Source organism: Trachypithecus francoisi, unplaced genomic scaffold (assembly GCF_009764315.1).
Source record: "Trachypithecus francoisi isolate TF-2019V2 unplaced genomic scaffold, Tfra_2.0 Lachesis_group0, whole genome shotgun sequence".
NCBI classification, from domain to species: domain Eukaryota; kingdom Metazoa; phylum Chordata; class Mammalia; order Primates; family Cercopithecidae; genus Trachypithecus; species Trachypithecus francoisi.
The window spans coordinates 40,132,708-40,154,434 of NW_022681453.1; the positions used below are offsets into that span (position 1 = coordinate 40,132,708).

Genomic DNA, 21,727 nt, shown 5'->3' on the forward strand with positions numbered 1-21,727 from the left:
TCTGATTACGGAGTCACATCAGTGGCCAGATTGGATCAGATATTTAGTGCTTGATTAGGGTGGCCAGTGGGCAGGTTAAGGCTGGCAGATCCTGAGTACTCTCCATTTAAGGACGCCTGCACCAGGATACAATTTGCCGACTTCAATGCCCAGCTCTGTGGCTGGCTAGCCCTACGTCTTTAACAGGGGACAAGTTCGGCCAAGGCTCAGTTGGTGGATTGCATGTTATGTCTATAGGACCCAATTATATCTAAAGTTTCTAAGCTATAAAGTCCTGTGCCTGTGTGCGTGGTGTAGACGTGGGCTAAATTCAAGAAGAGGGTGAGAGAGAGTCAATCTTTAATTTAAAGTTTATTAGAGTTGTGTTTTCCTTTTCATGTTTTTGATTCATAAAGTGTACCATGAATCTAACAGCAATATTATATTAAATGTACATGTTTGCAGTAAATTGTACCCTCATTTAAGAAATGTGGAAAAGCTGGGGGGAAAGAGGAAATCTTAAAACTGAGTTAAGTCAGCAGTTCAGCAAGTGCTTACAAAAGACAGTCAAAATACAGGCAAGTTACTTTAAATGGGCATTATTTGTTCTTGCTTTCCCAATGTAGGCAAGTGCCTGTGATATAACAATTTAGGGAATAATGGGAGAATAAAAAGCATATTAGTTTCAATCAGATTTCCTGGCATATATCACAGATCCTAAGGAATTACAAAGACAAAAAAGCAAGCTCTTTGGTTTCTGTATGGTGCCTTGCAGAGTCCAACGCTGCACCTGCAAGCACTTGGATGAAAAGACCGGGATTCTACTGAAGTTTGCACTTTCTCCACATCGGCCAAGATGAGTAAACTGCCTTAACACAAAAGTCACATGTCCCACAAAATATTTCCTTCTATCTCAAAAGAGTATTAGCTTCTTTAATCTAAGAAGGTAATGAGAGGTTTTTAAACTGATTAAATCAGCTTAGTTCATACAAAGTCTATTATGACTAAATATTCAATTAAAACAATTTCCAAACCAAAATCTGACAAAATCCTCTCTGAAAGTAATTTAGATGATAGGTTTTTAACATTAGGCAAATTAAATCCTTCTCACAGTTGGTATTTTCTAAAGGGTCAGAAACAGTTGCAGAAGTTCACTGGGGCAAAAATCTACTTTGTGTGCTAGTCATGTTCCATGATCATAAACAGAAACTAGAAATATTAACATGAGCCTAACATTCCTATTTATTTTATTTTTACTTCAAAGGCTACATACATGCAAAAGTTGAACATGTCATCACACATGCTTTAAATAAAGTTCAAAAAATAAAAATACTTCAAAATCCATTTACTTATGGAAATATATATGACAATTATAGTGAAGTCAATTAGATCCTTTTTTCTAATCTATCAGAAAAATACTTATATTATAAAAAGAGTTTAATTCATGTCCAGAATAATTTTTAAAATTCTTGAGTCATAATTTTAAAACAAGTTGAATGTTAGTACAATGTTTGGAGAAACAAGTCCCAGGCTTTTGCTAATGGAATCTGATATTCTCATACTTCATTTTGAAATCACTAAGGAAACTCAAGTTTAGGAAAAAAAAAAAAAAAAGCATTTTAAAAAACCTATGATGATAAGTATTACAGCTGAGGTGGTTACTAACCAAGTGAAGGGCACGACTTCTATAAACAGATAATGTTCAAAGTCCTTTAAAATGTTTGAATGGAGATTTTTATCTACAAACACATAGTGGAGGCTTAAAGTAGCCTCGAGTCTCTCTGCTGGTCAACACTGCAAGAAGAATTAAAAATCCCAGGTACAGTGAAGTTCTGAGTGCACTGCCCTTTTGAAAAATATGTGAGCAGACACTAGCTCCTGTGACTCCACAAACAAGTGGACTGGCGGAAGTGTCTTTGAATGGCCCTGCCTTTTATCAGGCAGAAGCAGCCCAAGGCTTGGCAAAGTCAGGAGAGGGAAATCGGCGTATTCTGAGCAAGTCTCCATGGTCCAGAGGATGACCATTTCCTTCTAATAAAGCCAGTATTTCTTTGGTAGCATAATACAATATATATCAACAATCCCAATAACTAATATGAGCTGAATGCACTCAAAGTTCAACTTTGTAAATGTTCACATGCATCCTGGAAATGAGATGTAACTTCCTGCACCTACATGAAAAAGGATGGGGACAGCTGCTCAGGCTGGAGGACTACTGATGATGAGAAATGACACACAATGTGAGCAGGGAAAGGGATCATTTAACAAAATGTGTTAGCGTTGACTGGGAAAGCCCTAAGGGGGTAAACACACCCAAACTTTGCAAGGAGCTTAATCCAAACAATTAAAATATCACCTTCTCTTTAAATCAGAAACATCAGGTTTCCTATTGGGAGAAATCCCTTGCTACCACTCTAAGCCTTTGGTTGAAAAGGCCAAATTAAAATTCGGGTTAGAAATGTTTCTACAAAGGGTCCAAAGACTTAGAGCTTGATTTATATCCTGATACTGAATTGTGATTATAGTTTTCATGTTAGGCAATCCAACTATTATTTTCCTTTTATCACTAAAAAAAAAGTTTTAAAAAGGAAAATTAAAGATTTGAGTGCAGTCAGTGCAAAATCAGATTAAGTATGGTTTTTCTTTTCCCTGGGACAGAAAAAAACAATGCCCAGCTCACAGTACATAGGAATGTGTCACAACACATAATCAGAAGACAGGTTTCTCCACGCTAGTACTCCTCCTTGTACAGTGTGGTATTCAAAAGCAGTATTGTCATGATTATGCATATTCTCATTAACTAGGTACAGCAGAGCTACTTAAAGGGAAACCAATTTCTTGTGCCTCAATGAAAGGGGAGTGTAGAAAACAATAATTAGGCTGAATAAGGGATTTTAAAGGGCACAAAAAAAAATTCAGAGTGAAAAGAACAGAGAATTTAGAAAGCCAAAAAAATGGTTTTTTTGTTGTTTTTATGTTTTTAAAAAAGCAAGTAATGTGACGGTAGAAACCCACACAATCTCCCCCCCACCCCACCTGCCACTTTGAGTCCTAATTGCCCATCTGCAAGGACAGAAACCCACTCTAAATTGACCAGCATCGGCTTCGGCAAGTCTTCTCTTCACTCTCCCTCCTGTTAAGACCGTTTCCAAAACCAATCAGCAAAGGACAAAGAATTCTTTACAGAGTGCAATTAGTGTTTTCCACGTCCACCTTCAAAAGCATGATGCTCTTCATGGGCTAAAGGACAGAAAAAAACAAAAAAGAAAAAAAGGAAAGAAAACTTTAAGCAAAGGATGGGCCAACCCTCCTCTAGGCATCTTATTCAGCTTCCCCAAATGTTGGCAAGAACTCAAATACCTTATTTTTTATTTATTTATTTTTTTGCCAGTAACTGTTAGCTAAGGCGTGCATTTCCTGAGAAACGTAATAATGAAAATTAAAACAAGGAATAAACAAGCAATGGGCATGCTGCCTGTTTCTTCTTGCTGTGCCCGGGAGGATGAGTCATCTCAACAAGCCGATGAAGAGAGTATGTTGGGCTGCAAGCAAGTGCCGCAGGGGAAAATGTGCCCCACAAAATGCATTGTGGGGGGTGGGGGGGTGGGGTGCCTGACACAACCCGAGACAGAGCCACTCACAAGCCTATCTTGAACAATAAAGTAAAAATAAAACAAAACAAAGAACCACACCAGGGTGACAGCAATTATACCTAGGTGCCCCTGCTCCCTACCTCTCAACACTCTCCATGGGAAATGAAGTTTCACAAAATTGTTAAGTCTTATTTTTCCAAATCATGTTTCCCCCTGCCAATAGATATTCAGCCCTATCATCTGGTTTGCAAAATTACTAATTTTAATTAGGAACTCTAGAATTTTTTTTTTTTTTGAGACAGAGTTCTGCTCTGTAGCCCAGGCTGGAGTGCAGAGGTATAATCTCGGCTCACTGCAACCACCTCTGCCTCCCGGGTTCAAGCAATTCTCCTGCCTCAGCCTCCCGAGTAGCTGGCATACAGGTGCATGCCACCACGCCCAGCTAATTTTTGTATTTTTGGTAGAAAAGGGGTGTCACCATGTTGGAAAGGCTGGTCTCGAACTCCTGACCTCAAGTGAACCACCTGCCTCGGCCTCCCAAAGTACTAGGATTACAGGCGTGAACCACCAGGCCCAGTCGGAATTCAGGAATTGAAAAAAATTATGCTACCAAAAATATTTTCAAACACTTAATGTTGTTTAAAGTAGAAGATGGCACAGGGAAACCTACAAAATACATAACATTTTCTCTAAGGCAAAAGACTGAGTGTGACAATCTACCTCCTGAATCTGGCTAACCATTACCAGGAAGCAAGGTCTGATAAATGTGGGGTAATTCAGGACTCTGGGTGCTTTGATCCCCAACACGCTACCCACACTAGCAGTGAATGGGGTTCCAGGGAGGCAGATGGGCTGCCCCATTTCACCTTTTAAGCCCCTTCCAATTCTGTTTTTCTTTTTCTTTTCTTTTTTTTTTTTAAGACAGGGTCTTGCTGCTCTGTCACCCAGGCTGGAGTACGGTAGCATCATGCTACTCAGCTCACTGCAGCCTCGACTTCCCGGGCTCAAGCAATCCTCCCACCTCAGCCTCCTGAGTAGCTGGGATTACAGGTATACGCCACCATGCCCGGCTAAGTTTTGTCTTTTTGACAGAGACGGGGTTTTGCCATGTTGCCCAGGCTGGTCTTGAACTCCTGAGCTCAAGTGATCCACCCGCCTCAGCCACCCAAAGTGCTGGGATTACAGGCATGAACCACTGTACCTGGCCTCTGTGTTTTTCATAAGGACTAAATTCTTCAGACTATTGCTGAAGGGGTGGGTGGAACGGGCCTATTTTCCCTTCAACATCATCTTGGACATTCACCCCAACCTACTCTGCACTTGGATAAAACTTTGGGAGAGACGCACTTTATACTTCCCAGGTCACCTCAGGTTGGCCATATTCCTAAGGGCAGCCTGAAATCTGAACTAACTTCATAGAACATTTCTCACAGCTTTAACTTTACAAACATTTCACATTGTGTGTGTGTGTGTGTTTACTTTTTAAGAAAGATATTTAAGGAAGACACCAAAGAAAACATGGTTTGATCTGCAAGGAAATTATACTATACTTCAGGGTCAAATAGAGGTACCATAGAACTATAGTGACCTGGTTTCCAAACAATAAATCCAGATATACAGGCTATCCGAAGATCTGTGCTACTTCTAGGTGTGAGGAGCAGTCAGGGGTGGTCATAGTTGCATACTCCAATGCTGATGGGTTAAGGAGACAGTAAAACAGAACATTCAGAACTGGAAGTGCCTAGTGAACAGGAGTTCTGTCAGCCTTAGGTTACTTCGCGTAGAAAGGGATTATAGAATTGCTCTAAGCCTGGAGTTGGCAAACTTTTTCAGGAAAAGGAAGAGAATAAATGTTTGTCTTTATGGGCCATACGGTCTCTGTCCCAATTATTATTATTTATTGTTGTTGTTTTTGAGACGGAGTTTCTCTCTTGTCACCCGGGGCAGAGTGCAATGGTGTGATCTTGGTTCACTGCAACCTTCACCTCCTGGGTTCAAGCAATTCTCCTGCCTCAGCCTCCTAAGTAGCTGGGATTACAGGCGCCTGCCACCACGCCCGGCTAACTTTTTGTATTTTTAGTAGAGATGGGGTTTCGCCATGTTGGCCAGCCTGGTCTTGAACTCCTGACCTCAGATGATCCGCCTGCCTTCGCCTCCCAAAGTGCTGGGATTACAGGCGTGAGCCACCAGGCCTGACCTCTGTCTCAATTATTAACTCTGCCACTGTAGCACTAAAGCAGCTATAGGTAACACAGAAACAAATGAGTATTGCTCTATGCTGATAAAACTTTATTTATGGACACTAAAATTTGTATTCATATTATTTTCATGTTTCACAAAATATACTTTTTCTTTTGATTTTTTCCAACCACTGAAAAATGTAAAAAGCATTCTCAGCTACACCTCTACAGAAACAGGAGAGGGGAGGGGAAGACAGGGGGCAGATTTGGGCTCCAGCTTCCTGCTGCGAACAATTCTCACGGCAGAAAAGACCTTTGTCACTCAGCTGCTCTGAAGAACTTAGCAGAATTGGCCAGGGTGGGGCTGGTCAGGGAGTGGAGTCTGTGCATTGTGAATTTCTCAGTCAAATAATGTGTATCCATATCAAATATAAGTTATCAATGGCCCAATGCCCATCTACCCACTAGAGGCCACGACTGAATATGCTTGGGTTCTTTCTACATGGAAAATTTACAGTCACCTGGCTTCTGTAAACTTGGGAATACTTACACTAGGATCCTATTAACTAAACCAGAGTAAAAGCATAAATTGGCCATTTCTAACTTAGCTCACCCTGCTGTGAAAAAGATTTCAGCCCAAACCTCATTTTTCCAAATCACTTCTGCAGCAAGTGGTATATACCCTGCTGAGTAAAGGACTGCCTGCTTTGTTTACAATAAAGAAAACTTTGTTTTTTCAAATTCAGATTTTTTTTAACGATCTTTGAGTTTTTAAATGTTAATTTATGACCTTAAAATATGGATTTCTGCTGAGACCCTTCCTCAGTTGTGTATCACACACTTTGCAATGGCCTCTACCTTTAGGCATCTATTCGATTTAACTGGCCAAGTTGCAGTTTTCTTTCCCCTTGTTTGGCTTTTTTCTTTCCCAGAGCCATCACAACAGCTAAGCAGTGAATCATCCTGCCCTTTGTCAATCTTACTTGATTATTGCCATGGCCCTAAAAAGTAACCTAACCACTCTGTGGCCTTATTATGTGATAAAACAGATATCTTACTATCTGTGTTGAGCCTGCTGCTAACCAATGTGTTACCTGGAAACTTAATCATAGAACTTTGAAGTAGAAGGAACCTTGGAGATCATCTAAGACCAACCTCCTCGATACTCAGACGAGAATGTAAAAGAATGAGAAGTTGTGACTTGCTCAAGGTCACACTGGTGAAGCTGGACAAAAATCCAAAGTGCCTGACTTAATGACCCCAAATTGGTGTTCTCCTCTCTAGAGTCAAGTGTGGAGCTGGTTCAAAGGTGGGGAAAAAATGTTTTAGCCCCATACGTAAATGCCAATGAAATACACTTCCATCTATAGAGTTTCTGCTAGTCTTATGAAATAAAAAAAAAGAAAAAACCCTTGATGACCTTTCAATTAGTATCTGGGGTGAAAATACCATTAAAGTATCCCTTAAGAATAAAAATGGCATCGGCAAATTTGCAAGTTCTACACTGCACAGCCAATAAGCAACTTCTGCAGTGACATTTTTCTGTCTCTTTTAAACTTCCATTTAAAATTCAGAATATCTGTAGTGCCAGATCAGTCCCACTGCTTAACATCTAAGTCATTTGGCCTGTAATTATATGATTCCTTACAGGGAGGCCTTAGTGTTAATATCCCCTGTCATACTAGGACACTCACAAAACAAAATTTGATTTTTTTATCCTTTTTGGCAAAGAGTTGGAAAAAGTGAAGCAATAATGAACTGTATTTCAGCAATTCTAAGATGCACTCCTCACAACTACCACACGTATATTTGAAGACCTCTGGTACCAATAATGTGTTACAGTTTAATTGGGAGCCTTATATTTTTCTTTTTTAGTAATACTAAAAATAATGGCGCATTTTATCTTCAAGAGCATCTTAGATTCAATGAAATACAGTAGTTAAAAAATGGGTTATTGACTCTAGGAACAGTTTTGGATATAGGAAATTTATCATACATGTGTAGGGCTGTCGTCCTTTTCTCTAACTCTTTGTTAAATGTGTGACCTGCAGTTTGATCTACCAAACATTGGTTTAATAGCACTAAGATGTTTCATTATGAAAAAGAAGACTTTTTCAAAAGAGCACACAAAAGCAATGAACATGAATCATGATGGAAACAATGGGTCCACACACCTATTCATACTGTTAACATTTCAACACTAGACGTGAATTCTCTCTCGGTTCTGTGTCACAGTCATTCATAATGAGGAAGTATTAGCATTTCAGTAGAACATTCAATCATGCCTGTGCTCAGAATGCATTTCTTCCACAAATACAGATGTTATACATTATAAATTCCTGTTTATGAAGGGATGATTGAATATCTACCTGCCAGTTCATATAATGACATTTTTGTTACTGTTGTTTCCAACAGAATGTAATTTTTTTTTCTGAGAATTACAAATTTGAGTTCAGGTACAAATTTTTGAAATAACAAACACGATATTTGTTATTTCCTTTTCTGATCCACGCAGTTAGGCAAGAATAAAATATCATTTTAATTTCTGAGACTATGTTTGGTTTTTTTTTTAAACACTTATATGTGTTTTGTTGAATTCTTTTCTGAATTATCAAATTTCAAGCGAGTCTGCCTTCATCGCATTTGCAAAACAGTTTCTATCTTTAAAAGTATGATAGAGTAAGCTAGAAAGTAATAACTAGAAATGAAGCACTTACGTTTATAAAATACTGCTTTAAAAGTTATGTGGGGCAGAAGTTCATAGATCTTTTCTAAAACAGTCGCTTCACCCACTAAAGAGGCATTTACATTCCAGACTTGGACGACGTCTTCTCGGTCCCGAACACTGACACTAACTCCTATTACTTCATCATCTGAGGGGAAGACAGGAAAAAAAAAAAAAAATAAGTAAGTGATACTTTCAAGTCAGTCTGACTGTTTCTAAGAACTTAGTCTTTCTATCTGAAAATTAAGGATAAGATGGAAAAAAGGTGGCACAAGACAACTTGTAAGAAATAATTGTTTCTATGGGGAATCACTGGAGGAAAGCAAGTCAGTGCACAAAAGCTGTAGCAGTCACATCACATTTATCCAGGGACTTAGATAAAGTGTTCCAGCCGAATGCATTTTCCAGATAAGTAATTTACCCTTTTTAACATTAGGAAAGCTTTGTGACTATTTCTTACTCTGTTTTGATGAGACTTTTTCTAAAATGGGTTGCATAATTCCCTGCCCTCTGAAAGCCAAGTGAACTGAAATGAACTTTTCCTTGATGCCTTGCTGTCTTTGTTAAGGAGAGCAAGAATTTCTCCTGACTTCCTGCCAAGCTTTCAGGGACCTTGGAGTGGTCAGCGCTATCTGCCCCAACACTAACTGGACCCAGATTGTGCATTCTCTGCTGCTCATCTGCTTTCTGCAGCTTGCTGGTCTGCTCCTTTCCTACGAATTCTTCCTGCTTCCTGATGCCTCCCTCTAGAAATCCTTTTTCTGGTTTTGGGCATTATATACTGTGGGCTAGTGAGCCAATGACCATCTGTTAGCCCTGTGTATAGAGTGAGAGTAAAATCTTCTGAGTACAGCTCTGCTATTACAGGATCGTCCTTCAGTGAATGAACGTTAAGGCATTTATCTACACTGATTAAGGTGGACTTTTTCAAAAAAACAAAATTCCAGAGTAGGGTTGTCTTATGCACAGTTGAGAACAGCGGCTGGATAGTAAGGTGTTATACTGTTTTATCCTCCCTTGCAGCCGCTTTGTTTACACAAATTTGCAGCAAAATGAAAAGAATACAAACTTTTGATTCTTGATTTTCCTTGTTCATGACACAGTAATGCAATACGGTCAGCTCTCTGCACTTTCATAAACAGCATCAATATGTAATATGTGAGAGATAAGCATTATCAACATAAGAAAATTTTGTTTAGTTAGTATGCTTTACCTAATTTGCTGGCCTCTGTAAATCTAAATATTCATGCCATCAGTTTTTCCAATTGTCTTCTGGAAGTTAAAACGTTTTAGTATTAGGATATAATTTAAATAAAAACATATCCAATTTACTAAAAGAAATAATTGGCAGTAAAGTAATTCCTTTCTTTTCTCCATTCTTCCCTTCTCTTTCTCCCCCTCTTCCTTCTTTTCCTTTTTAAAATGAATTTGATCCTGGCTAAATGTGTATGACTTGACACTAAATGAGTCCATTTATATAAACACTCAAAACCAGGGAAAATTAGCCTATAATGTTAGAAGTTAGACTGCAGGTTACCTTTGAAGGAAGGAAAGACAGCAGAGAGGGATCCTGGCGGGCTGGTAATATCCTGCTTATATATCTGGATGCTAGTTACAGTTATATGCTTACTTTGTGAAGATTTATCAAACTGTATACATATGACGTGTGCACTCTTCTGTATATATGCCACATTTAAACAAAAAAGTCAAAAAACATAGTACCTTATCATGGCCATTCACAGAAACTTATTATCCCATGAAGAAAATATTCTTAGATACAGATTCTTTACTTTTTAATTTACACTTTAAAAATAGTCTTGCCAGAGCTCAATGTTATATTTTATATGAAAATAAAAATCATCAACTACAAAGGGAAGCTTTGCGGTTTACCAGTTTCAAGAGTGGCCATGAAGTCACGAGATCACCCTTTTGAGGAAATGTTCATGTTTCCTGTCTTTTGGTGTTGCCAATTTCTACCCTGTCGGTCAAAGCGTGACGTAACGGACGGATGCCGAACTGTCAATACTTCAGTTTGGTTTTGCTCTTGGTAACCAGGCATAGTTACTAGCACAGCACTTTCACAAATGGTTCGGTAAAAAAAAGGTGCAACTCTTATCCAAAAGCAGATCCATCAGCAAACATGTAATATTCATAAGTAGAATCAACCAGCAAAACCTTGATTATTTTAGGGTACTGGCAGCATAAGACATTAGAGCTGGGAGGAGCCACTGCTTAAAGATGAGGGGAGTGAGGCCCAGAGAGATTAGTTGACTTGCTAAAAGTGGCATAGCTGGTTAATGGAAGAGCTAATGGTTAATAGCTAATGGTGCTCTCATGTCTCAAGTCAACCACAAAACAATACTGGCTATTTATTCAATACTGGCTATTACTACTTAGACTATTTTTCCCTAGTTCTGGAAACAGGAATAATTCATGCAGAAAACTTCCTCTTCCAGGGATTTATGTGTTTATAATTATACACAGGATACATTTTTGGCTGTATATTATCAAGTTGCTAAATACTCCCTATTAAAACAGAAGGAATCTGTACTTACAGACAATTTTATCTTAACCCGGGTCTTTTTTTTTTTTTTTTTTTTTTTGAAAGAGGGTCTCACTCTGTTACCCAGGCTGCAGTGCAGTGGCGATCACAGCTCATTGCAGCCTCTACCCCTTTGGGCTCAAGTGATCCTCCCACTGCAGCCTCCAAAGATGCTGGGGCTATGGGTGTATGCCACTATGCCCAGCTAATTTTTGCATTTTTTGTAGAAAAGGTCTCTCTACGTTACATAGGGTGGTTTCGAACTCCTGGCCTCGAGTGATCCTTCCATCTTGGCCTCCCAAAGTGCTGGGATTACAGTCATGGGCCATCATGCCCAGCACAGGTTTTGTCTTAAGTGAATAAAAAGTGGTGTAAGTAGTAAGCAAAACAAAAGTGGAATGATAGGAACTGCTCATGAGATGAATCCGAAACATGTCCCGGGACTGGCAAGGCCTACAGGGCTCTCAAACACGGCTCCATCTAAGACATTGGAGGGACAACTCATCATTGTCATTAGCTAAAAAGAAAATCTTAACTGAAAGCTGGGGAGGAAAAATAGTATTCTAAATGTTACTTCAGGAGCATTCAGAAGGTACTACCCCCACAAGAAAACAAAACTTTAAACAAGCAATTAAATTCTGCTCTCTGAGTGGGTTCATGATAAACACAAAGCAAAACAAAAGCTTTTTGTTTTGCTCTCAGAAATACCCTGAGTATTTGAAAATGGTCTCCAAAGAAAAGCCCTGAAGAACTTCTGTCTTATCCTCCACCGTGAGATCCCGGGACATAAGGGTGAGCATGTTCCCACCTACCACTCTAGTCCTCTTTGAGCAAGGGACAGAGAGAACAAGGGGAAGGGGTTAGGGGTTGAGAGGGACAGAGAGGATTGTGCCTGCCCACCTACAAACTTCACTAGACACCGAAGGCACTTTCCCCTTCTGGAAAAACTGGAAGAGATAAAGGGAACCTACTACCAATTGTGTTAAAGGCCCAGTTAATGTCAGATTTTTCTTTTCTGCCTATTTATTTTGGACAGATGATTACAGATACTATTAAGTTAAGCTAAGAGGGAAAAACATACATGAATATATACATACATATATAAATATAATATGCACATACGTAAATACGCGTATGGACATAGACACACATATCTAACACTAAACACCAAAATCATATGAAAAAAAACTAAGTAACTTTGTAGTTCCAAAATAAACAACTTCAAAACATGTAAAAAGTCAAACACGTGATAACAAACTGCTGCAAGAAACAAGCACAAGCCAGGAGCACAAGAGGCAAGGCCGGCCGGAGCCGTGGGCTGCTTTACCTGCTGCAGCACAGTCTGTGAACTGTTCCCCGATGGTTGCTAACAGCAACTCTTTCCAAACTGTGGACTGATATGGGAAAATAATAAAAAACAAAACAAAATACACATATTTTTAGAAAATTATCCTCAGGAGCTAAACAAATTATGTTTTCTTCAACTTCACATGTACTTTCTGTGCCCATATTTGGAGTCCACAGACACCTCCAAAGCCTAGGTGCAAACATTTATCACCGTGGCATATTTTTCATTGGTTTACAAATAACTTTACACAGATACAAGTGAGCCAAAGTCTGGTAAAAGCTAATCTCTAGTGAAACCCCTGGTGAAATTCAGAAGAATTTCTAGGCAAAACGCATTCAAATGACTAAAAAATTTCCAACTTCTTTACCTCTCACTGATTCAAAACACAGAAGCTGATTATATGTGGATGCTATTAGTAAAATCTTTCTCTTCAAAATCCTTTCTCTGTTTTTCTTACTACTTATAAGGTACTTCAAAGGTTACACAACTAAAGAACACTTAAGGACATTTCTTGTTTATTTAATACTAGAGTCTTGGGAAATTCCATTCACTTGAGGCAGACTGTTTATGGCAGGCGATAGAACTTTATGTAAGAATGTATGTAATTTCCCTGGAAGATTCAGTGCCTGATGTGGTCTGCCTCCTACCAGTGAGAAACACTGGAGTTTCCTTCTCCTCGTAATCTGCTAGTGGCATCCAATAGACAGCCAGATTATTTCCACTCACATTACTTCCTTTGAAAAGTTCTTGGTCCCATTTATCCTCCTTCCTGTGATTCACAGGCTCCAAATTGCCCCCAAACTAGGTTTGAATCCTGAGAGGCTGCTTGCTATCTGCAAACAAGGTGGGTTAACAACCTCTCTGATCATCAGTTTCTTTAGGTGAACAAGGAAATAATAATAGGTCTGACCTTCCAGGGCTGTTGTGGGTATGAAATTAGTCAACAAATGTGCTCAGAGGGCTTAGTACAATGACTGCAATAAAAGGGCTTAGCATTTAAGATCCATGCCATAAACAGCTGTGTGTTTGCTATATTCCAAGTGCTCAATGCATATTAACTATAATAATAGTGTTTATTATTATGTCCTCACAAGCTTAAAGCAGTCTCGCTGAATCTTTAACCAAGGCCATGGCAGTTAGCCAGGAAACTGAAAAGTGACCTTTCATCCTTTTCTTTTGTCTTTCCTAGCCAGTCCCTTCAGGTCTATGAGTCTCCCACCTAGGAATCATGACTTCCATTTTCTCTGTCCAGCTACAGTCCTTCAAGCTGTTAGTGATGAAGTTGAGAGCTGGGAGACGCCATTAGGGAAGGAAGACTTCACCCTTCTGCTTTGAATTCAGACAAGGTTGGCCCACAAGACTCCCACTGGTTGATGATGAAAAGTAGGCTAAACTGCCTGGGATGAAGGCATTTGTACGGATGTGAAAGAGTTATTATTTGTAACCCAATGCAGCCAAGTGAGCTAACAAGGAGAGGACAAAACTGCCTTTCAGCCGCTTTTCAAGGAATGTTGACATCATGATTACTTCTACTAGAGTTCAAGGTCTACTGTGAGTAAGTAACATGGAAAGGCAAAAAGTGTTCATAATGAAATTTTATTTTATTTTTTTTTTTGAGGCGGACTCTCGCTCTGTCGCCCAGACTGAAGTGCAGTGGCCGGATCTCAGCTCACTGCAAGCTCCGCCTCCCGGGTTTATGCCATTCTCCTGCCTCAGCCTCCCGAGTAGCTGGGACTACAGGTGCCCGCCACCTCGCCCGGCTAGTTTTTGTATTTTTAGTAGAGACGGGGTTTCACCGTGTTAGCCAGGATGGTCTCGATCTCCTGACCTCGTGATCCGCCCGTCTCGGCCTCCCAAAGTGCTGGGATTACAGGCTTGAGCCACCGCGCCCCGCCTCATAATCAAATTTTAAAAACACCTTATCTTCCCTCATTCTCTTATATTCTCTGCTCCCCTGATAGTTTTCATTATGTATGCCAAATAACAGGAAAACGCTGGAGCTTCACATCTTGACGAATAGTTTGCACCTTAGACAAATAAATCTGGTCATATCTTTGGGTATGTGCTTATAGGAAAATGACTCCAGCTCAAGCATATGGGTCCCTGGAGACATTTCAGTTCTTTGAGCTTATCCACATGAAAGAAATCATGAAAAGGTGAAACTGGGTAGCATTTCCCCTTTGTCCATTTTCAAAGAAGTTTTTGGTTTCCCAGGGCTTAAGATAACCGATTTTAATGTTCATGTTCATTTCCAGTTAATATGATGAATTAGAGCTCGCTCTGGGAAATCTGGGTTTCTGAGATTTGATCACTGCAAACCAGCATCCCACTAGGTCGTCACACCATCCAGGTTCTCATCAGCCCTAGAGGGAGATGGAGCATAGTCTCTCATGAAACCCCAAAGGATGGTGAATGCCAAGCCTCCCTATTCTCTGTGCCATGGACATTCTCAAAACTGCTTTTGTTCCCCCTGTAGAGGGATGAGCCTTTGGAAGGAAAGATCCTACTTCCGACTTTGTAAAATCATATGCCACATGTTAGTCATGGCTGTCAAAGGAATGACCACCATAAAGACATTCACCCAGCTTTTCTATGAAGTTCACAGGCATTTACTCCTGCAGACTGCATCATACAGTCACATATTACACCCACCATGTCTATGGAGAAGCACAATTATACACTTTCAAGGTGACAGTGTAAGGCAGAAAATCAAGGTCAGAACAGAATTTCTCACCCCCAGCCTGTTTGGGGACTGCCAGGTAAACAGGCTGTCTGCAAAGCACAAAATGTTGATGACAGGCAGTCAACAACCCCAAGCCTTGTCGGTTCTAGAAGAGGATCAGAAGGAACCTACCGTGCTGTCCTTGGGGACTTTCATCTTCCATACGCCGCCCTTTGCATTACTCTCTTCTTCCCTGGGCCAAAGACCAACGTTTAAAGTTACACTCAGGACTAAGTGATTCTACATGCATTTAGATTAAATATCTCTACATACATTTAGTTTAACAATAGACGACCTTAAAAACAAAATAGTTGGGTATTTTTCTTGTTTTTGTTTTTTATTTTTTATTATGGATACATAATAGTTGCACCTATTTATGGGGTATATCTGAATTTTTTTTTTTTAAAGACTAGGTCTCACTCTGTCACCCAGGCTGGAGTGCAGTGGCATGATCATAGTTCACTGTAGCCTTGAACTCCTGGGCTCAAGCAATCCTCCCTACTCAGCCTCCCAAGCAACTAGGATTACAGGCATGTGCCATCACACCTGGCTAATTTTCAAAATTTTTTTTTAGAGACGGGGTCTCCCTCACTTTGCTGCTCAGGCTCGTCTTGAACTCCTGGCCTCAAGCAATCCTCCCACCTTTGCCTCCCAAAGTGCTGGGATTACAGGCATGAGCCACCACATCTGGCCTACATGTGATATTTTGATACATGCATACAAGGTATAATGACTGAATAAGGGTATTTAGGATATCTATCCATCACCTCAAGTCTTTATCATTTCCTTGTGTTAGGAACATTCCAACTCCACTCTTAGTTATTTTGAAATACATAACAAATTATTGTTAACTATAGTTACCCTGTTGTGCTCCAAGACCTCATTTATTCTAACTGTATTTTTGTACCCATTAACCATCCTCTCTTTATCACCCCCGCAACTTCCCAGCCTCTGGTAACCATCATTCTACTCTCTTTCTCCATTAGTTCAGGTGTTTGTTTTTGTTTTGTTTTTTGTTTTTTTAGCTCCTACATATGAATGACAGCATGAGATATTTGTCTTTCTATGCCTGGTTTATCTCACTTAATATAATGTTCTCCAATTCCATCCATGTTGTTGAAAATGGCGGAATTTCATTTTTTTGATGGTTGAATACTGTTCCATGGTATACATGTACCATATTTTCTTTAGTCATTCATCTGTTGATAGACACTTAGGCTGATTCCATATCTTGGCTCTTGTGAATGGCACTGCAATAAACATGGAAGTGTAGATATCTCTTCGACATACTGATTTCCTTTCTTTGGGGTATATATCTGGCAGTGGGACTGCTGGATCATGTGACAATTCTACGTTTAGTCTTTTGAGGAACCTCCATACTGTTCTCCATAGTTGATTGTGCTAATCTACATTTCCACCAACAGTATACGAGGGTTCCCCTTTCTCCACACCCTCACCAGCATTGCTGTCTTTTGGATAAAAGCCATTTTAACAGGGGTAAGATTGGGTATTTTTCAATAAACTCTTCCTCAGTCCTTTTGTTGGAAACAGAAGCAGATGAATACAAAAGGAAGGAGCTAGGGATGGAGATGCAAGAAAGTGGCATTCAGTGGCTACATGGGCAGGGAAGGTGATAGGACTTGAGATCCTCATCCTCAAAGGGCTGGTGCAGACAGGCTTGCTTGACTCTGGGGATGGACAATGAATACAACTGCTTCATACAAGGGAAGACCCTTACACGTCAAAGTCATGGTCATGACACTATCTCATGTGATTCTCCTATCAACCATGTATCAAGGCCTCACAGGCATTCCTGTGAAGGACATCCGCTGTGTGTCACTGTTTAATATCTGCTTCCTTTCTGGTAAGAGCATCCCAGTTTCCTGCCCCCTCCTCTTCTGTGAGATCCACTCAGGCAGGGCTGACTCCACATCCTAGCTTCAAAGATGGGCTTCTGACTCTGGCTAGCCTATGAGAGTACTGCCTCTTCCTAGTCTTTGTGATTGGCCAGAAATTGAAAGGGGATCCAAAGTGAGACAATGAGAGCCAGCCCTGGGATTTCATCTGGGCTGCTGAGTACTGACATTAGTAAACTTGCAGGGTGTAAGACCAGAGCATACGAAGGCCACTTTGCCACCTCAGATGGGAGAAAATAAAACCGAAAATTAAACCAATGTAGAATAAAGCAGAATAATTCTGGTGGGGACCATCAGATTCCTGGTAACACTGGAGCCGGATCTGCCAGAAATTACCCCTACCAGTGAACTTTCCAGTCACAGGTTAAAAACATATTCAATTTTTTTTTGCTCAAATTAGGTTTCTGGTGGCTGGGCCTGGCGGCTCATGCCTGTAATCCCATCACTTTGGAAGGCTGAGACGCACAGATCACTTGAGCCCAGGAATTCAAGACCAGCCTGGGCAACAAGGTGAAATCCCATCTCTACCCAAAATAAAAAATTAGTTGGGGGTGGTGGCATGCACCTGTAGTCTCAGCTACTTGGGAGGCTGAGGCAGGAGGTTCACCTGAGCCTGCGAGGTCAAGGCTGTGGTGAGCCATGATGCTGCCACTGCACTCCAGCCTGGGTGACAGAGTAAGACCCAGTCTCAAAAAAAAAAAAAAGAAAAAGAAAAAAAAAGAAACCAACCGAACAACAACAGTAACAAAAAACCCACAAAAACAAATTAGGTTTCTGTCATTTGCTACTACTCAAGATGAGATACATTTACATTTTATTAATGAGTAAACAATGCAGAAAGACTGAATGACATGACATAAGGATTTATTACTAATTGGGACTCCAGCTTGGGCAAACTAACTTACTGTCCATCTTCATTACTACATCAAGCTATTAAAGAAAGATGTCTTTATATTGTCCATGTGAGACACACATCTCAGGTGATATGATATTTTATGAGGTTCACAAACAGTTCCCTCCCACCTTGACCTTAAATTACACGTTAGACACTTACCAAAGTGGTCGCCTCTCTCCTCTCATTAAATGATAACTGCATCTCAAAGGCAGACTAGTCACAGGAGGGATATTATTGTATACACTCCAGAATATCTTTAAAAGAAAAACAAACACTTTAATTTACCCAGTATCAAGTTACTATGCTGCTAGATTATCAAATCAGTGCATTAAAGAAAAATTTTGATTCTCATTGTTTTATCCATTCAAAATAGGTTTTTCTCAGTATCCCTTCTAATTCTCTGCTAGAAAATGTAATATAACATTAAAGAATGCTGGGTTTGGTGGCTCACGCCTGTAATCCCAGCACTTTAGGAGGCCGAGGCAGGTAGATCACTTGAGCCCAGGAGTTCGAGACCAGCCTGGGCAACGTGGCGAGATCCCATCTCTACAAAAAATACAAAAAATTAGCTGGGCATGGTGGCACACGCCTATAGTCCCAGCTACCCAGGAGGCTGAGGTGGGAGGATAGCTTGAGCCTGGGAAGTTGAGGCTGTGGCTGAGCTAAGATGGCACCACTGCATTCCAACTTGGGCAACAGGAGTGAGACCCTGCCTCAGAAAAAACAAAAACAAAAACACAAGAAGAAGAAGAAAAGATGTTCCTTGCTGATGCTGTGCCAAGTTCTATGTTTCAGGAAGCTATGGTTATTAAGCAAACATTCCTATGCAACATGTCTACACATAAAACTGGAAAGGGCTTTGCTAATGATTTTTCTGACAGCTAGGTAGTATCTACTAAAGCCTTTAGTACTGAATATATGTACTGAACATATTTGTAACTATCTTGTTATAACAGACGCTGTCTTCAACATGGGAAATCCTATCTCTACTAAAAATACAAAAAATTAGCCAGGCATGGTGGCAGACGCCTGTAATCCCGGCTACTCGGGAGGCTGAGGCAGGAGAATCACTTGAACCCGGGAGGCGGAGGTTGCAGTAAGCTGAGATCACATTATTGTACTCCAGCCTGGGCAACAGGGCGAGACTCTGTTTAAAAAAAAAAAAAAATAGACCCTGTCTTCTCTCTAAGTCTGTGATGGTATGGCTTGGGAGTTGAGGGATAAAGGAGATAGCAAAGAGAAACCACCTTAGACACTCTGTTTGCCCCTTATCTCTCCCCTGCTAAAGGAACAGGGAACAGCTCAGATGCTGAAGCAACAAGCTGCACAAGATACACAGTGTTATGGACTGCACGTCTGTGTCTTCCCCAAATTCATATGCTGAAACTCTAACTACCGATAGGATGGTGTTAGCAGATGGAGCCTCTGGGAGGTAATCAGGTCATGAGGGTATAGCCACCATGACAGGCTTGGTGTCCCTATGAGAAGATGAAGAGAGCCGGCCCTCCCTCTGCCGTGTGAAGACACAAGGAAAGGATGGCCATGCACAAACCAGGAAGAGGGCCCTCACCTCGGTGTGCCCATGCTCACACCCTAATTTCAGACTTCCAGACTCTAGAACTGTGAGAAACAAGGGTTTGTTACATAAATTTAAAAAAACTGCCCAGTCTATGGTATTTGGTTATAGTAGCCTGAACTAAGACACAGGGCAACTGGTAAACAGAAATAGATTATACAAAAATAATAAAGTAATAGAAAAACAGGAAGTCTTGGCAAAGACTGGAGCTGTTCTCTGTGCCAGGCTTTGTTCTATGAACATTTACATGTTTATGCAATTTATCCTAATGACAGTCTTAGGAGGAGGTATGATTATTATCCTTTTTTTAAAGATAAGGACATCAGGCAGAGATGAACCTGCCCAAGAGTCACTGTTTGGTATGACCATTAGGATTAGGACAAGGATTGAGGCTATGAAGAAGAAAACGCTGCCCCATTTGTTTGGAGCAGGTCATAGAATTACTATGCTATGAATGCTATGCACCGAATTACTGTGCAAATAAGAAATATTGTTCTGTGCGGTGAGGTAAGCATAGGGTGATCATCTGGGTCTCCCAGTAGGTCTGAGGAAAGCAGCACAAGTAAAAGAGCAATTAGAAAAATCAATCCTAGGGCTCATGAATTGAGTCACATGGGTGGAATGGAATTTTATCTATGTTGAATGATAATCCTGCTGGGTTGTTCAAGCCTGTTTTGCGTTAAAAAAATAACAACACTGAATTAACTGCAAAGGTGGCAATGATGAACTCTAAGATCAAACTGAAGACAAAAAACTACAGGATGATAGATGTATGAACTGAGAATCCACCTTGGCTCTCTCCTACTAAAATGGTGCTAGTGTAGGGAGGAGCTAAAAGCTACTGTAATAACAGTAGCTCCTCAAACACACATCTTTCTTTACGGAGGTACCTATCCTATAAATGCTTTGCTATTTGTACAAATAAGATTATTCCAATACTTCAGTATGTCTGCGGTATGAGGGTGGGTAGGTAGGGCTGGAATCTGAATCCAGACAATTTGATTCCCAAACCTCTGTTCCTAACTACTCAGCTATTTTCTTTTAAGATATTACTATATGTTTTTGACACATCTTTCTCCAACCTTAGCAGCCAGGAATGAGGTCATGAAGTCACAGAAAGAGGGACACACGTTGAAGATGTTTTCCCACCAGTAAGATGCCCATAATTCCCAAGAGGCTGGTGGTTGTCAACTCCAGCCTGAGAACCCAGTTATGACGTGGCAATGTCCTCTGTAGAATTTATGCACAAAATTAACATTAAGATGAAAACTCCTGCCTAAGGTAAAACCAAGAGGACTTTGGTGCTGGCAAACTTCAAGTCTCCTCAAAGGCATCACAAACCAAAGTTCCTGCCATCATACCCCTGTCAAAAGTTGTCAAATCTTGACTTTTTAACCTAGTACTTGAAGCGCATTGAAAAAATACAACAAAACACCTCTTCCACTTCAAAGATCAGAAAAACACTAAAGATCGTGCTAAGAATTGGAGCTTTAGAAGCTTCTCTTGAAAACAAAAACAGACAACTGATTCTGCTTGGCTTGGCAAATTTGACAGGAAGAGATTACAGCCCAAGAAGATCAGTGATAGACTTAACATATCCATTAAAGCACGTATTTGTACATCTGTGCTGAGCGTAAAATAGGAGCAAAATATCCGGTCACACCATTAAAAAAAAAAAGCCCTTTTTAAAAAACATGTGTCATTAAACTGGTCTGTTTCCCTGTTGCAAACCTCATCCAATGTGTAGAATATTTGTGAAGTATGTCTGCTGGTGAAATACCTACAGGAAGGCATCTACCATTATTCAGCTCCTGAAAATCTCTTCCACCCTTGCAGAAGTGAAAGGTCTGCTACAGTGGAAGCCTGGTAATTCGAGATTATACTCTCTGTAATACATCTTGAAAATGGAAACACTTAAATTTGACTATACATAAAATCTTGCAAATAGATTTCAAAAGCCATTAGGCTTATAATTAATTTTGTTGGACTTGCAAATCGAAGATTGCAGTAAAAGTAAAACTAAGCACAATGTTTATTAATGATAGTTAAACGCTTTTTTCCCCTAAAAGTCTTGAGAATCACTCTAGGACTACGAGAGGTATAAAAGTTGAACATCTTTCATTCAGTCAACATCTGTGACCATCAGTTGTGAACAGGGCACAGTGAAGAGTCCTTGGGGAACTGAGCTGAATGCAGGAGGGTCAGCTTTTGACCACAGCAATCCACTCCTTGGGAGGTATGTTCTGGAACA

The 21,727-nt window shown here is 40.3% G+C and overlaps 1 protein-coding gene across 7 annotated transcripts in view; it reads right to left on the minus strand.

Moving 5' to 3' along the window:
* Positions 1 to 332: 332 nt before the first annotated feature.
* EIF4E3 (eukaryotic translation initiation factor 4E family member 3) overlaps positions 333 to 21,727 on the minus strand; it is a 73,904-nt gene continuing 52,509 nt past the window's right edge. For all 7 annotated transcript variants that reach the window (XM_033210451.1, XM_033210449.1, XM_033210450.1 and 4 more), the window contains 5 exons: positions 18,060 to 18,154; positions 15,222 to 15,282; positions 12,347 to 12,413; positions 8,470 to 8,625; positions 333 to 3,219 (listed from right to left, as the gene is read on the minus strand). In XM_033210451.1, coding sequence (XP_033066342.1) covers positions 3,173 to 3,219; positions 8,470 to 8,625; positions 12,347 to 12,413; positions 15,222 to 15,282; positions 18,060 to 18,085 — 357 coding nt within the window. In that variant the 5' untranslated portion in view covers positions 18,086 to 18,154 and the 3' untranslated portion in view covers positions 333 to 3,172. The remainder of the gene's footprint in view (positions 3,220 to 8,469; positions 8,626 to 12,346; positions 12,414 to 15,221; positions 15,283 to 18,059; positions 18,155 to 21,727) is intronic.